This window comes from Crinia signifera, chromosome 7, assembly GCF_055691185.1.
Source record: "Crinia signifera chromosome 7, ASM5569118v1, whole genome shotgun sequence".
Classification (NCBI taxonomy): domain Eukaryota; kingdom Metazoa; phylum Chordata; class Amphibia; order Anura; family Myobatrachidae; genus Crinia; species Crinia signifera.
The window spans coordinates 86124300-86142285 of NC_139223.1; the positions used below are offsets into that span (position 1 = coordinate 86124300).

Genomic DNA, 17986 nt, shown 5'->3' on the forward strand with positions numbered 1-17986 from the left:
CTGTAGTAACTTTTGAGGCAGAGCAGCATGGAGCTTCCACCGAGCAACTATGCAGGGCAGCTCCTCCATCCACACGTTCACCCTTTTATCAATTGTATGATTGTGCCTCCAGTGACAACCAATTTGGGGGATACGGTTCTCTGGTCTGGTAGCCTGAGGTTTGTTATTTGGTTCTGCCATAGAGAGCCCCTAAGATAAAAGCTTTGTATTGGTGATTTTGGAAACTATTATAAACTTAAGTAAGTTGACCCATCTGTCATCCTTCGGTACAGTTATGTGGTGATGTACAGTTACGCTTCCGATTGCACACGTTTTTTTTATTGGCAGCTACTGTATCAGCAGTAGCACTGATTTTGCCTATCACCTTGTCCATAAGTAATGTCATTTGTTTCTGGATCACTAACTCAAGTCACCCCTAGCAGAACCACTGGTGTAACATTTGCTGCAAGTTTAAAGATGTATTTGCCAATAAAGCTTGCAACAAGCTGACTATGCCACTATTCCAAAGCATTGAAGAGAAAAAAGACCGCTTATGTAGATTTAGACCTCAGAGAGTGTATAACTGTAGGTATAAATGTGTGTGAGTGTGGAAATTACAGTATGTGCAATAAAATGTAACCGTGAAATTTAATAGGATATGAGATTAAGAAAGCAAGAGATTTGGTAAGAAATCTCCAGTGTTTTTAAAGCGGCAATCATTTACACTGCAAAATCAAACTGGTTTTGCAGTGTAAATGATTGCCGCTTTAAAAACACTGGAGATTTCTTACAAAATTTCTCACTTCCTGAATCTCTCATCCTATTAAATTTCACCTTTAATGTTTTTTTTTTTTCTTACAAATATACACTTTATTATCAGAATATCATGGAAATAATACTCAGTTTCGATTAGAATTTGCCCCAACCTAGGGAGAGACATTTATGTAGCAGGTCTTCCGTGCTTCGTATTCTGTTTCCAACTCAGTACGCGCCCCCAACCCTATTATTTTCTTCACGCAATTAGGAATTTTGTTTCAACAACGTGAATTTCACCACCATTGGATAGTGACCAAATGTTACATGACACTATTTGGCAACCAAGGAGCAATCTAGTGCATTTACTCACCTTTCCCTTTTTTCCCCACTATCCCACAAACAATGTACTTTGTCGATTTGAATTTCGGCAGAATAGTTCTGTGAACAGTAATTGGAGTTACTGCAGTATAAAAAATATAAAATTAGAATAAATCGCAATGGTTTTGTGTTCCAGCTACAACACTAGCAATTAATTGTCCATTTGGATGGATTAAAATAAAAAAAACAAGCAAGCCATCTTTTTTGGGGTGGGGTGTTATTTTAGCACCTCATTTGTCTGCTTAACCAGTTTTACCACTGGGATACATCAGAAACATGTAATGGGTCATAAAGAGTAATGGAAATTATAGAAATCTATTTTATTTTTAGACAAATCTCCAGATTTTTCAATGAATAATGAACTTTAAAAAAAGGTGTTTTTATATAATTCTCCGCTAATAAATGTCTTAGACATGTAACATTCCGTGTTATCTGCCATTTGATATATTGCAACCTGAATTAATAAAACTACCCCCCATTACCACAACAACCACCACCACCTGTATTTCAAAACCATAGCTTTCTTTTTTTTCTCTCTCTCTACACAGTTCCTGGACTTGGAAGGTCTCTCGGATATCTTCCTAAAATGCCACGCTTAAAAATTACTCATTTATTTCTCTGGTATATTGTTTATGGTCACCCATCACACAAATCTGAACAGCAGCAAAAGTCATCAGAGAACAGTCCACCATCTGAGAACACTGCTGAAAATGAGAATGTCATGCCACTGGTTTGCCAACCTGCAGATAACAATCCTAACACAGTGAGCATGTTCTGTACCGATGCTAGCACGGATCAGAGCAATAAGGCTGGTAATATGGAGGAATTCTTAACAGACCAAGGAACAGAGCAACACAAAGAAACTGGTACATATGTCTCAAAGTTTAGTGCATTCCTCCGTTCTTGTTATTTCTCTCTCTATGAGCCAGATGCACTAAGCTTCAAAAGTGATAAAATGGAGAGTGATAAACAACCAGCCAATTAGATCCTATCTGACATTTTTCACACAATCTGTGACATGGAAGGTAGGTACTGATTGGATGCTTGTTTATCACACTCCATTTGACCACTTTTGAAGCTTAGTGCATCTCTCTCTCCCCCTCCCTCTCTCTCTCTCCCTCCTCAAATGGGGAGGCGGTCTTTAAATTATATTTGTGTACTATAATGTGGATGACCTTAATGAGGCTAGCACTCCTTACTGAACATTTTAAACAGGGCACCTGAGCTTGTTACTACAATGAACAGTGTACACATTAAGGGTCAGATGTATTAAGTTTCAATCAACTGTCATTTTTCAAGCCCAGCATGTGACATGACAGTTGGGAGCTGACTGGCTAGTTGTTTATCACTCTCCATTTTTTCACTTATTCAATCTTGATACATCTGGCTCTTAGTATGACAACATTTAAGACCAACATAATTAAATATCTATTTAAATTCAATTTCCACAGCCTTCTTGTGATGCTGAATATTGTATCACAAACAACCCGACGTGGTTAGTCTCCTGCTGAGGCTTCATCAGGGGTACATCTCTGATTCAGACTTCCGTACAACCAGAAAATGATTAACATATGAAAGAATTGGTTCACTGTAGGGATAGCTTAACTGAAACATGGAATTGTTATAACAACCAAACACGTGGCTGTGTATGATCAGTTGTGAAGTAATGCAACCATATTTGTGCACAGTATCAATGGATGCACTGTGTAGTGCTACTTTAGTGCCATCATTAGAAATTCCCATAGAAAAGGGTTGAAAAGAACTAATGGTGTGTACACCCTTACCAATTGCCGCCAATATCAGGATCCTGGTGGTGTGTCATCATCACACTTGCTGGTGTGGGTGGGGGGGTACATCTTATGCACAGAGTAGGGAGGGCGAGAGGTTACATCTTTCATCGCGCAAAGTGCACAAACTGAGCAATTTATAGTGAACATTATTGCTCAGAAGGGCCAAAATGAGAAAGATCACTCATTAAATTGCCCAGTGTGTACCGGACTTGTGTTCTGGTAGTCCATTTTCAACACGCGTTTGCAACATGATTTTTTGTTTTACAGTATGTTTGTGATCCTCCTGGCTGGTGGCTTCCTTATTTGCTGTAATCATATAAAGCATACTGTGACTTACGACTTATAACCATAATTTCTGGTTTATTTTGACCAGTTCTGCAACTTTTGACCTAGATGAAGAATATATTTAATCTACAACTATTCATAGAGTTGGTATTTTGATTCTATTTAAAACATATTTATGTGTAAATCAGAGAATGCAATGTAATGGGTAGTATCCATTGCTGCGGCGAGGGGGTTTCCTACGGCGAGGATGGCTTATCTTCAGGGAGAAAAAGCCATCCTCACCATCAAACCCCCTTTCCAATGTTGGGCCACAATCCTACACCCCATTAAATGGGGAGGTTTGCGGCAAATGCAGCGAGTCCACTGCATTTTATGGCGAGCACCGCCGTTTTAATGGCGACACTCACAGTTTCCACCTCACCAAAGGAAACCAACGAGGTGGAAATGGTGAGTGAAGGGGAGGGAGTTGAATACTTGATAACAAGCTATCGGCACTTCTCGCCATCATAGTTTGCTGTTAGGGGCATTGAATACCCATCAATGTATATTAATGTCACCCACAGTTAGATTGCTTTCTACAGCTACCAGGACTCTTCACTTTTTATAGATATGACATTTTGGTGTCTTCTACTTCTTCTTACCTAATGATTAAATGTGCTTACACACTACTCTATTTGTACATTACATTTTGTATTATGTATCCTGTAGTCTATGTAGATGAAGTCTCATGGGTTAGATATATACCACCTGCCACCGTACACTGCGAAAATGGACCAGGCTGGGTTCTTGTTAGTGATATCCTGCTCTGTCTGCCCCTCTCCATCTTCATACAAATAGTTCAAGTCAGCTACAAGGTAATATTCATTTCCTTTCACTTTTTTGCTCCATGTAATTTAATTTGTAACAAACCCAAAAATATCCCTTTTTTCCCTAACACCTCCTGCATCACTTCAAATAAAGGCTGAAATGAACATAAATGTCCATACAGTACCTCTTGAAATGCCTTTGTGGAGCTTTTGTTTCTGGGTTGCCTTAGTGTCACACATCTGCTTCTAGAAGTTTATCAGATATGTGGCAAATAAATTAATATCAAAGTTGATTAAGTTTAGAACGTTTACTTTTATGTTATCGGGGAAAACACAAGAAACTTACACCTTCTAGAGTGTTCTAGAGTTCTATTATTCAGGCAGTAAGCACCTGGAAACCCTTATGTAAAGGCTGAACAGTCAGGGTTCAGACAGTGTAGAAGAGCTGGATTATATGAAATATCAGAGGAGCACTGGTAGCTTCTGCGTAATGTGGGTGGCATCTTTCATCGCACAAGGACTGCTAAACTTGAAGACCTTATTGTTAAACTAAATTCTGAACTCTGGTGAGTGGTCACCAAAATACCAATGTGTTCAGTGCAAAGTCTTGTGTTCTGTAATAGGTTAGTGCCACTTTTACATTTTAAGCTCCAACCAGCTGAGAAGCGGCGACATGCAAATATTGATGATCCTAAAAATGTGGGGGATACCCTTGAAGTAGATCTGCCAGTGTCTTGTTTTTTATTACAAGTTTTATGGCCATGGGACTAATGAACACATTTCATTGATGATTTAAATTATATCCTATTCTCCTCTGTTTGCTAGTTTCTGGGATCCATCTTAATTCAGGCAAAATGGCTGTGGGCATTTTTTCTATTATTATAGATTACTATGAAAAGTTGGAATATTTGTTTTACTCCCTTTTGTGAAACAAGACCAAAATAACTTGTATGTATCTGTATTTCAGGTTGACAATTTGGAGGATTATTTAGACGATCCAATAAAAATGCACACGTTAATCAGATATCTGCCGAGACCAATGAGACAGCAGTTGCTGTACAAAAGGTATATAATATTATGGGATCAATCCTGTTAAATGCAATGATTTTGCGGGTGCGAATAGTCGCGGCAGTAGGCGCAATTTATGGTTGCCATAATTCACACAAACGTTTTCGCTGCCCTATGGGATAGCCTGATAATGGCCATCGGTTATTTTTTTTTTTCTGGTGACAAATTATCAGGCTTAATTAAATACCATCCTATTTTAACATTACTGTATTTGTTTTCATTGTCCGAACAGCTCAAGTATCCTTTGTAATAATAGGCTAACCCTGCTCCTCTCAGGTGTGACATGGCGGCCCGACAGTCGGGATTCCAACAGACTGTATATCAACATCGGAATCCCGAAAGCCGGTACCTCAACAGTGTAAAGAAGCAAAGAAGCCCCTTGCACACTCACTGCACTCACCATAAGTTTTATTCTCCCTCTAAAGGGGTTGTGGATCCCCCAAGTTTGAATAGCCCCTGTCAGTCAGGATCTTGACTATCGAGCATTTGAACAGTCAGGATTTTGATGTCGGTATACTGATGGCATAATCCCGAATGTCCGGCAATCATCCGATATTCGCTCCTCTCCTCTTTGTAGGAATTCATACTTTGTACTACTATCTCTTCCTGGTGCCCAAGTGAGTGGTTTCTTCATTGCTGTGTTGGATCTTAAGGCTCTCAATGGTTTTCTTGTCCTAGAGCAGTTAAAATGGAAGTCTCCTCATTCAGTGATGAGAGCCATATCCCTATGTGGAACAACCATATGGCTTATTTTATTTTGCTTTATCATTCCACATTACTGCCTTTCATTTTGGCATGTTGTTAGCTCAGATGTTTTTAACAAACCTGTGGCCTAAAGACATAGTTTCTACCTTGTTAATAGGTCATGATTGTCCTGTTTCTAGATGAGGTTGTAAGCTGCCCATACACGCTGCTAAGCGTGCTGAGCCGATGTGTGCTTTGAGGTGCGCGCTCCCGCACACCTCATCGCACAGTACAAATAGTATGTGCTTGCACATACTTTTTGTACTTAGGGTTCATCAAATTGCATCGCATTGCATGCACAACGCATGCACATGCAATGCAATGCAATGGGATCCCTGCTATTGCAGCCCACAACGCACGCCCGCATCGGGACGTGTATGGGCTGCTGAAGGCCTAGTTCAGCTTACTATCCATCTCCTAGTATTGTAATGGCTATTGTAAATGGGCTTAATATGTTGTGGACACCATAAATTTCTGTGGTCTTCCTGTTCCTCCAATTTGTCACATAGCTATAGTTTGTGTTCCTTCGCAAGACAAGTTTGTCATTCCAGCAGCAGCTTTCCTCACATTCACCCATTGAATGTTTTATGTGAGCAACAAACTTTAGCGCTGAATGTTTTATGCTTCTGGAAGAACTTAGCTTTCTATGTGAAAGATTCTCCAAACCTAATATCGCTTCCAACCCAATCTTGTGTCCTCACGTTCCCAAGGAAGCAGCTCTTTGCTACTTGAATGTGATGGATTGCCTGCAAACAGATTTTTTTAAGGACCCATATGTTTCATAATTTATTCATGCTGTTTGGCCTTTGTGGAGGGGATGCAGTAGATCTCCCACTTGTTTAAGACACTTCTTTGGCTGGTGGCAACTCGACCAAGGTAGTCTTTTTAGAGCAGCAGTAGACTAGGTTTGCAGAGTGGGCACCTAGTTGTGCCAGGATACCTTTTTAAATTCTACATAGTGAAGATCTGCTACATCTGCAGAGCTTGCCTTTGTTAGTAAAGTTCTCTGTGGGACTTTCCATACAGGCACTCTTTGTGGAAGTGGTGGATGCTGTAACTTCAGTGTAAGTACCTTTTGTAGAAGTAATAGGGCGTACAAATGATTTGATACAAACTATTTTTCTATTCGATTTAGATTATATAAGCAATATCGAAAGGAAATTGAATGCAATCCATTTCTATTCGTTCCTGATGCGCGGCATCGAAATCTAAACGAAAAATAGACTGGTAGGCAAGACTATATAGTACAGATCTGTACTATATAGTCTAAATTGAATGTGTACATGGTGCTGTGCAAGTCGATCCCGATTAGATTGGGATCGAATGAGGATCTAATAGAAAGTACAGTACATTGCACCATGTGTACATCCTTTAAGAGCAAAGCCATGTAAGTGAGCTAATACTTGAAGGTTAACACTGTTTTATTTAGTATTCTCATTGTGTCTGTGAAAGGCTGTCCTGTAAGTCCTACATTATTGACAGTCACCTTTTTTATTTCAGGAGATACGTCTTCTCTGTGTTTCAAGGGCTCCAAAAATTAAGTTGCATGGGCCTAGTGCAGTTTGGCTCTAATGAAAAATTTCAAGACAAAGATCAGGTACCTGTAGACTATACTGTGCTCTCATACTTTCCCTCTCTGAATGTCACCTATTTTTTAAACTCTCAAACTGAGCAACTTGATGACAACAGAGAGATCGTAAGCTGGTCATACACGATTTGGCCACTTTTTACCCGCAAACCAATTAGTCCATATACAGATGGAGCGCCTCTCGGTATTGCTCCGGGATCGCCAGAATCTGTCCACTGGTGATTGCTGGCCGAGAGGCGCTCCATCTGACTGAGACGTGCGTGCGTCTCACACGCACGCGCGTCTCGGTTTCCCGTCGGCAGGGGGACGGGAACCCTGTCCGTCTCCGCTTCAGGGAGACGGACAGGGTTAGGAGTGGGGTGGGGGCGGTAAGGCGGCAGGGACCCGGGGCGACCCTCAGCGAGGCGGCAGGGACCCGGGTGGAGCCCTGTTGTAAGGGGACGCGCGTCCCCTTGCGGCGGCTGGCGGGGATGGCGACTGGCGAATCTTACGCCATCCCCTGCAAAGATGGGCCACGCTCCACGATATTGTAATATTCATATACAAACATAATACACCATGAGTTGTTATTTGGTTTTCTTTGCCACAAATACTGGCTAGCGAATAATAAGAATCATGGACTACATCGCTGCCTTTCTATATGTGAATTAAGTAGTTTATTGCCATTTTTACTGAGTCTCTGTACCTGGTAATTCTGTATATATTGATTTGGTAATCCTCTTATTACAGGTTGCTACAAAAGTGATTGATGCGCCTTGGGACACTTAGTATATACACAGTTGAGTCACATGATTATAAATACCACCTACATTTGACATCGGCAGGGAAGTACAGATGTGTCTACATACATCGATGCTACATTCTGTGTAGCGTGTAGTAGTACGGTTATTAATAAGGTGCCACAAAGTGTCCGCAGTGCCTTACATAGCAAACAAAAGTAAAGGTAACGTACAGGGTGTGTTGATAAAATACAGCATAAATAGGGGTATAACGTGTAGAACTAAAATCAGCATCAGTTCTGAAGTAGGTGTCGAAATTGTCGAGGAGACTGAAGATGAAGTAGAGGAAGGGAAGAACAGGGCAGGAGCACTGGTGAGGTAAAAAGGTAGGGTGAGTACGTGAGGAAGTAGGGCCCTGCTCATAAGAGTTAACAGACTAAAAGGAGGTGGGTGGACGAACGAAAAAAAATAGGATAAGTAGGAACGGATGGAAAGGTAGGGTAGGCAGGATAGGAGGAGCAAAAGAGGTTAGGAGGAGGAGGGATAGGCCAGTCGGAAGAAGTGCCATGCAACTTGAACTAGGTCCTTGCCTTATAAGTCACTTTACAATTGTAACGTGCAAGACCACTTTCTCTCCACCAGATGTTGCTTTTCCTAAACTAGGCCACAACATCTGCAAAATAATCAGACAAACATCAGGGCCTGTATCCTGCAGTATACAGCATAATGTGAATGGAGACCATGTGGAAGTAATATTTATGAGATCCTGTACAGTAGGGAGCGAGTTAGTACACAGAGTAAAGACAAAATCACTAGATAACAGGAGTCAATAGCGTGAATGGGTGGCAGCGAGGCTGGGGGAGGTGCTTTGATACAGGCATGAAATGAGCTCAGTGGGAATGAATACCAATGAGTCATTGGGGGGGGGGGGGGGGGGAGGTGAAGAAGCCTTCATTGAGATGCAAACTGTAGTGTACAGTATGAAGCTGCCATGACTGTGTAAATAGCACCTCAGTGTGAATAGCACCGCAGCATACTGTGGCATTGAATATTTTAGAAGAGGTTTTTTTTTCCTATAAAAGGGAATAAGTGATACATCCATTCAACTTATTGAATAAAAAAATAATACATAAAAAATAAACAAATGAATTGTGTATTCCTATTGGGATCGAACCCAAAATGCACACATTGTAAATCACTTACCGTACCCACTAATGCTGGGTACACACCAGGACGACTAGGGCACGATCCCCACAATCTAGATCCAATTCCGATCAATTGGATGTAGATTGGGTGGTGATTGGGCCCTTTTCTGTCCTGGTGTGGACCGATACCGATCCGATGCGCGGTCCCGCGGGTCGGTCGGTCGTTATTGAGATCCTACCTGCTGCAGGTAGGATCTCAATGACGACCATACAGCCGGGTGCGGGTCGCCATCGGATCGGACCCGCTCACGGTGCACATCGTGAGCGGGTCGGACGAGACACTGACGACCCGCTCACGATGTGCATCGTGAGCGGGTCGTCCTGGTGTGTACCCTACATAAGCCACAGCCATCTATGAAATGAAAGGACCTGTATCCTACAATATACAGCATAATGTGAATGGCAGCACAGCAATGGAGACCATGTGTAAGTTATATTTATGAGATCCTGTACAGTAGGGAGCGAGTGGTAGTGGATTAAATGTTTCTTTTCATTTAATAAGATCAAAACTATGAATTCTTTTAGAGACAATAAAGCTGATTTTGAGAATAAAATCCAGAATTTAGCACACAGATTAAAGACAAAATCACTAGATATCAGGACTCGATAGGATGAACTGGAGGCAGCGTGGCTGGGGAGGTGGTTTGATACAGACATGAAATGAGCTCAGTCGGAATCCATACTAATGAATAATTGTGAGGGGGTATTATTGAGTCATATTAATGAGGTAGTAATTGAGTGGTACAGTGGATTTGATGTTGCTTTCCATTTTATAAAAAAAAAACCTGGAATGCTTTCTGAGATAAAAATGCTGTATGTGTGATTAAAATCCAGTACCTAGTAGAGCGGTAGCTTGGCATTGTATTTTGTAGAAGAGATTTTTTTTTTATAATGGGAAGAACATGATTGAACAGCCTCTCACATGTCACGGTCTACTGCCACAGCATTTTATTCAGCACTGTAGTCTAAACTGGGAGCATTTGCCACCCAGTGGTTACACTGTGTATTACATGGTGTGGGACTTAACGCAGCCAAATGATTTAGGCGCCTAAAAAGTGTGCTATGAGCAACGATATATGAAGACATATCTGTAGGTCATGTACCATGCGCTGGCTTGGTATCGTGACTGGACAAATGGCACCATTGTGAATAATGGACGTGCCATTGATGGAAGAGGTGACTGTCTCTTACAAAGACGCAAGAGAGATGAGTAGCAGCTCACCTTCAAAATTAACGGCGGGCTACCAGGTGTAGGTTTAAAATGACATTGTGGGAACATTGCGTTGTATGGCTCTCCGGTACTGCCCATGTGCTAATGAATGTGTATCAGTAACAAAGGCTTCAATTTGCACATCCATATCGAAATTGGACCTCCACTGATTGTTGAAGGGTTGCCTTCTCCGATGAGTCATGTTTCCTGCTTTATCATATGGATGGACGTTGGCGTGTTAGATGAGAAATATCAGAAAAAATTCCTGCAAGCATTGAGAATTTAAACTGGTGGTGACAGCATTATGGTCTGGGGAATGTTTTTGTGGCATTCTCTTGGCGTACTCATCCATGTGGAAAGCAATCTTGACTGATTGTACATGCTGATTGTCTTGTCACAATGTGACGTGGTTGGATGAGCACAATAAAGACTTGAAAGTACTTCTATGGCCTCCTAATTACCCAGACTTGAACACAATTGAATATCTGTGGGACCACCTCAGTCATCAGATCAGTAATATGGATCCTCCACCACACACCCTGCTGCAGCTATGGGATGTACTGCAGTCAGCATGGCTCCTGATACCTGTACCAAGCTATCAGCACCTTTATTGAGTCACTCCCAGCCCATCTAGCTGCTGTCCGTGCTGCACACATCGGTTACTCTGCCTATTAACTGGTGGTCATAATAATGTGACTCAACTGTGTATATATTTCAATCAGTACTGAAGCTGTCTACAATAAATATATTGGGTGCCAAGTATGTTATAAACTTTTGTACAAGAGATCGGGCTTAGATTACTGACTGGTGTAGAGTATTGTAAAATCCTTTTCAAATATATTTATTATTATTCTTTAAATTGTTTAGAATGCTATTGATAGTTTTATGGCATTGGCCCTTTTGTGTTGGGAACTAAACTTTTAAACAGGTTTGATACCTGGCCCGCAAGCTGATACTTAATATAACTCAGTGGTGGCCACAATAAATATGTGCAGTAGGAAAGTTTTGGTTACTATTAAATGATACAGGGCATGTTATGATACCATATTATGAATGCCATAGCTAGAAAATTCATAAGTGGTACTCAGATACAGTAAACTGAAGGAAATATGTATGGTAAACTCATCTAATTGAGATTGATTTACAGTTTTGTCCTTATGCATCTTTGCTGCAGTCAGGCCAAACACACTCTCTTTTTGGCATGACCGGTCTTGGGCCAGATGTACTAAGCTTAAAAAGTGATAAAATGGAGAGTGAAAAACCACCGGTCAATCAGCTCCTAACTTCCATGTCACAGGCTGTGTTTAAAGAATGACAGGTAGGAGCTGATTGGTGGGTGGTTTATCACTCTCTGTTTTATCACTTTTCAAGGCTTGGTACATATGGCCCCTTTTGAGACTCTGCTAGATTCAGGTATTTTGTTTTTGCAGAAGATGCTTCCAAAAGATGTGTACACACGGGCCGACCTGGCAGCCATCTGTATCTATTTGATATTGATGGCTGGCGGGTGCCGTCATCGGCTGGCAGGGAGGGAGGGATGGACGGTGCTAGGGGAGTGGACAGGCCATACTGCATTGAGCAGCATGGCTATCCTTTCAATTGGGCAGAAATAGACTTGCCTGCACAGTCTATTTTTGCTTTGATTTTGAATGAAATTGATTGCACTGGGAAAGTATTAAAATCCCGGCAACATTGCAATTTTTAAGGGAAAAAAATTATTTTAATAAATACATCCACACTTACATCTTGTACTGTTTTTATTTATGATTTTGCTTCCTCTCAGGTGTTTGTGTACGTGAAGAGAAATGCAACCATTGTAGATACAACAGCTTGTGACCCACACTACAATATAGCTAAAGGCAGTCATCCTTTCGAGAAACGGCTTTATAGTTTTGAAACACTTAAAGATGTCGAGAATTATTGGTTTGATCTGCAGTATGTGTGTCTGAATACACCTTTGGGTAAGAATACCAGTCATTACTTACTGTGCAGCCCAAAAATTTGCCTTTCTTGAGTAACACAATCTGTATGCTTATTTTCACAATGTAGGTGTTGTACGGTGTCCTCGCGCAAAGAAAACAAATGCCCAACCCCAGGATGAAAGCCTACTGGGCCAAGATGTTGACCCAGAACAGGAAGACAGACAGCAACTGGAGCGAAAATGTAACGTACTAGAGAGTGTTCCGTAAGTTTCTTCTACTTGGTTGTAATAAAACGCAAAACTGTTTTCTAAGTAGGCTTCCAACTGAGATGTTAGCCATTACTAGCCTTGTGTTGGTCTCCTGCATGAGACAACTTGTCTTGCACCATTATGATTCATTTCTACTGATCTGAGAGTTCAGTGTTTTTGCAAATAAACCCTCATCAACCATTTTTTTTTTTATCAGTGGTTCCTCAAAGTAATTTTTGACCCAACAATTCTTCCCAGGAAGCTACAAATAGGAGAGAAAAAGGGTTGCAATGCTGGGCACACACCTCAAAGTGAAATTCTTAGGAAGCAATGCATAATGGGGTTAAGATTTACATTTTATTCAGTATAATTAAAAACTCCATTTGTTCCCCACATTCGATAGGATAAAAGGGGTAACGTCGTAAGGGTGATCTAAAGAGTTAAAGCTCACAAACAAAATACAACACGTACATAGTGCTAAAAAGGGAATGAAAAATGTGTTTAGCATTTAAAATTCATTGACTCTGAGCCTGAATTATGCCGCAAATTTTATAATGTGTTGGTGTGTGGAGGATTTAGACGGATTTCTCTCCTGAGTTTATTGGTTCAAATTTTGTTGCTTTTTCAAAGCTCTTGGCATTGAGCCCAGATAGATTCCTTCAGGGATAAATGTTTGTTCCAATTGTTTCCTTTCTTGAAAGACCAGAGTGAAACAAAATTGAAACAATGTTTATATTATACTCCTCATAGTTTGTATGTATAATAAGAGAACCTGTTTACTCATGTATGGGTTTTTAATCCTAGCACACAGCTCAATTTGAGTATATATAGTTACTATAGATTATATATGCTGAATTTATTTGTCTCAATAGTGTATGGAATGGAAATAGTTATATTGTTCCAATTTATTCCCTTTTGCTTGGTTGCTGGGTTATAATTATTACCATTCTTTATTATTGTGTATAGCATGTATGGGCTTTTAGGCATATAATGTATATGTTTATTAGAATGTGCAGTCAGAATAGTATGTCAGGAGGTGTACATTTAGGATGTGCTCGATCAGGATAGTATCCTACTGTATATGCTGGTAGCTGTGTTGGATTCTTTTTAATCTATCAAGCAGTTTCTACCGCACTTGATCTCTTACACGATCCCCATCACATGAATAATGCATTTATATTTTATCTAGATATTTCTAGACAAAGGTGCTGGCATGATCAGGCGGCGCAGAGCCTGATAATGCCAGCACCTTTGAATAGATATATTTAGATAAAATATAAATGCATTATTCATGTGATGGGCCATGACATACAATAGTATGATTTGGCCACTTTTTATCAGATTTCATCTGATGCCAATGGGTCGGTCCAATAAATCTGGTGAAAAGTGTCAAATCGCATGTGTTTATACTGTAATGGCCTTGTTGGGATTGCATACGATACATTGTATGCTAAAGGCCAACATACGATGTAACGTATGCGATCCTGCCATCTGCCAAGCTACCGGGCGGCTCAAGTGGGATACAATGTTACATCACCCTTGAGACTCTTTTATATTTCTGTTTTGAAGGGATGACTTGTGACTCTATCACTTTGATGAGACCCTTGCTATTATAGAATAACACCACTGGGTTAGAGGTTAGTTCGTTCAAATGATCATTAATGAGGTCAGGTTATTTATTTAATTAATGTTGAAAGCCACATTTGGGTTACATTGTCCTTCGGTGTGTATGGACATGAAAGATGTATTGTTGAACTAGATGTATAAATATTAAGAAAAGTATTCTCCATTGAAGGGGCAGCAGAGAAGTGGTGGATGATGGCTCTATTCCTGGAGATGGATTAGGAGCTGGGGGCCTTGACTCAAGTTTCTACAGCCATTTAAAGCGCAACTGGATTTGGATAAGCTATATTATTAATAAAACTAAAATGGTAAGTATTACGTTTGGCAAATCTCCACATCTGCATTTTAGGGATTTGTTTTTCACCAAAAGATATACTTTACTGAACGAATGGTCTTTTTTGCTATAAAACTGCACTACATCCTGGGGACAGAGCTTTTTTTTTTTTTTTTTTAAATAAATTTTATTAATGAGATGCCATGGATACATAAAGAAATAGTTAGACAAATAGATATGATAAAGAATATGGTCCAAATATGTACAAATTAATGCAAAAATTAGGAACGTACGCAGAGGTTCCCCGGACCAAATAAAATACAATCAAGAAAATATAGTGGCATCTCTTTTGTTTTTGTTTTTAAAGGTGATAATATACTTAAAGGCAATGTAGATATAATGCATATAAACAAGGATAAATAATAATATATGTACATATATATACTCACACATACACATACATGCATACATACATATAGCTTACACATATATACATATATCAACATTTTTATTAGTCACAGAAGCCTTAAAGATAAAGTTTTTAAGAGAACTAATAGAGAAGAGAAAAAGAAAAAAGGAAAGAGAGAAAAAAAAAAAAAAAAAGGAAGGAGGAGGTTAGAAAAGAAAGGAGGACAAGGAAGGGGAAGGTGAAGAAAAAGGGAGGGGAAGGAGGGACCTGGAAAGGAGGGGGGGTCCTATCCGACTGGTCAAGTTCAAACTTTTAGGAGATAAGTTACTATGTTTTTAGTGGAAGGCTGGTGGTATATTGAAATACGTGGTCCAGGGCTCCCAGACCCTAATAAATTTAGCGGAAGAGCAATTTAAGATACTAGTGATGTACTCCATTGAATGAATATGCCAGATCTTGGCAGTCACCTCGGCTAAAGACGGAACAGTTTGAGATCTCCATAGACCCGCAATACAGGTTCTAGCCGCCAGAACCATATGAGTGAACAATTTATTCTTCGAGCGAGTTGTGTCTGGGATATTCATTGAAAGGAGAAAATAGCCAGCTTCAAATGGAATTTGCAAAGATAGAATCGAATTAGCTAAGGTAGTCAGCTTCTGCCAAAAAGGGATTAAAACTGGGCATTCCCACCAGATATGTAGAAAATTTCTGGGGACAGAGCTTTATAACGCTGCCTCATCTACCTGAAGTTGACTGCTTTCTACATTGTCTTCCTCCATGTTTCCATGGTTAGCCACAAAGCCCCAGCTGAAAGACAAGGCATTGTGACATTACTAAGGGATATGTGAGTGGGAGGATGAACCATAAGTACAATGAGACATTGATGCTCCGTATATCAACCTTTCTTCTGTAGCCATTTTAATATGGTCAAAAAGTTGGTAGTGCCACTTCAGGGAGGAATGCAATAGCCTCCAGTTTTTAAAACATGCATTCTCTGCCAAATTTGAAACCTCAATTTGTAATAAAATGAGACTAGAGGCCGTGTCTCCAGAATACCACTATAATTACTCCCCTCCGCTTTCAACATTCCCATTTTTTAGTGAGTACAAGTTGTGAGCTGTATTGGCCTGCTACTTGAAACTTGCTGTGCTTTCTATTACATCTGTTGACTTTGAGTATGTAAAATGTTTATTTACTGAAAATTTGCCCCCTTTTAGATTTCTCCTTTGCACAATTATATGGCTTCAGGTTTTTGATCAACAAAAAATACCATTCATATTATAGGGATAGGAAGCGCAATTTAATTTTCACAAATATTCTTATGGGATGGCTGGGATTGTGTCTCCACAGTAAGGTTGTCTTTGCTGTTCAATTGGATCTCTGTTATTTGTATTAATGGGTCTTTATGTTTTTTAGACTAAATCTTCACAAGATGGTTTTACATTGAGGCTTCAGACTTTCCTGACTAAGCATACCTTGCCCCTTAGCTCAAGAGGTAAGAAAAGGACTCCATGTTTCCATTATAATATGCACTGTTTTCCCACTCCTGGTCTATGAATTCTGGTTAACACCAGATACTGCTTGACCGCACTACTTCTACCATTGTGATTTATCCATTTTACTTTTTCCTAACAAAGCTTAATATCTGATTATTCTTTATAAAAATTGTATACTCATTGCCCATGTACAATATAATTTTTTGCCATGATCCATATTTTTTGTGTTCTTCTGTGAGCCAGGTAGCCGCAAAAATGTCTTTGGAGATGTGTCCGTGCCTGAGAATGGAGAGATTGTCCAGATGGTGAAAGAAGCTACTGCACAGCATAACAAACGAGTTTGTGGAGGCAAAAATCAAAAGCGAAAAAGACCAAAAAAAGCTATTGAGAAAAAACAGAAAGCCAAAAAGAAAAAGAGTAAGTAAATCAAAATTTTACTTATTAGAATTTTCTCCAAGACTTCTATAACTTTATTTATAAATGTTTCATAGAAAATGCAAAACGTCTCTTTTCTGTCTGTCTGTGGCCATTGAATATAGTCACCTTGAATGTAAGAGAATATGGATATTCCCACCACATATTAAATATTGTGAATCCTAGTAGTATTGTATGTATTAAATTATTGTACATTTGGTGGATTTTTAGAAATCAAACAAATGACATCTCTAGCAGTTGTAAATTGTTCAATATATATAATTTTTTTGAAATCCTTGTTGATTTTATTGTATGGTATTAAATATGTGTGGTAGAATGGGTGTCTGGGTTATGATGTGGGCAATAGCAGCTGTTGTGTGCAGGAGCTGGGCTGGGGGAGGTTCCTGCAGGTCCATTTGTGGTTGCTGAGCTTTTGCCTTGGTCACTGTCCATCCCACTTTATAAGCACCATTGTCATCTTGTCTCTTGCACAAAGTATGCCAATGCCTCCTTTTTGACATAGGATCTTGAGATTTATGAGCCCCATACATCAGCAATCACAATTAATGGATTTCCAGATCCAGTGATTTTTTTGGCCAGATAAATGGATTCTACAATCTATTTGACTTGCCCACACATTACAGATTTATTTCAGTGATCGGCAGATTTTTCCATCTAAAGATTGCATCTTCATATCTGGAAATTGCCCAATCGATTGTCATTTCAGCGGTTCATAATGTAAATAGATGAAGAAGACGGATTGGGAATGCCCACACATATAAAAAAGATCCGCAGATAATACCAGATTATTAAACATGTTTAAAAATATGATTAAGCAATCGATTGGCGATCCCTATTCATTTTTGATTGGGATTGCCAAAAGGGGGAGCCCACACATCTACAATTAATTGTGGCAATCATCTCCAGATCTGAGGATTGTCACAATTAATTGCTGATGTATGGGGCCCATAACCCTAGATTTAGCAATATTATGAGCACCCTCTGCAGTGGCTACTCTATGCTTAAACTGGCCTTCAACGTGACACACTGCTTGCCAACATATATTATTGTG

At 39.8% G+C, this 17986-nt stretch overlaps 1 protein-coding gene across 1 annotated transcript in view; it reads left to right on the forward strand.

Moving 5' to 3' along the window:
- The window catches only part of GTF3C1 (general transcription factor IIIC subunit 1), a 91940-nt gene that overhangs the window by 37329 nt on the left and 36625 nt on the right, over positions 1-17986 (forward strand). The window contains exons 15-23 of the mRNA XM_083153412.1: positions 1662-1979; positions 3897-4042; positions 4962-5059; positions 7307-7403; positions 12312-12489; positions 12578-12713; positions 14494-14629; positions 16421-16499; positions 16744-16917. Of these exons, the coding sequence (XP_083009538.1) occupies positions 1662-1979; positions 3897-4042; positions 4962-5059; positions 7307-7403; positions 12312-12489; positions 12578-12713; positions 14494-14629; positions 16421-16499; positions 16744-16917 (1362 nt within the window). The remainder of the gene's footprint in view (positions 1-1661; positions 1980-3896; positions 4043-4961; positions 5060-7306; positions 7404-12311; positions 12490-12577; positions 12714-14493; positions 14630-16420; positions 16500-16743; positions 16918-17986) is intronic.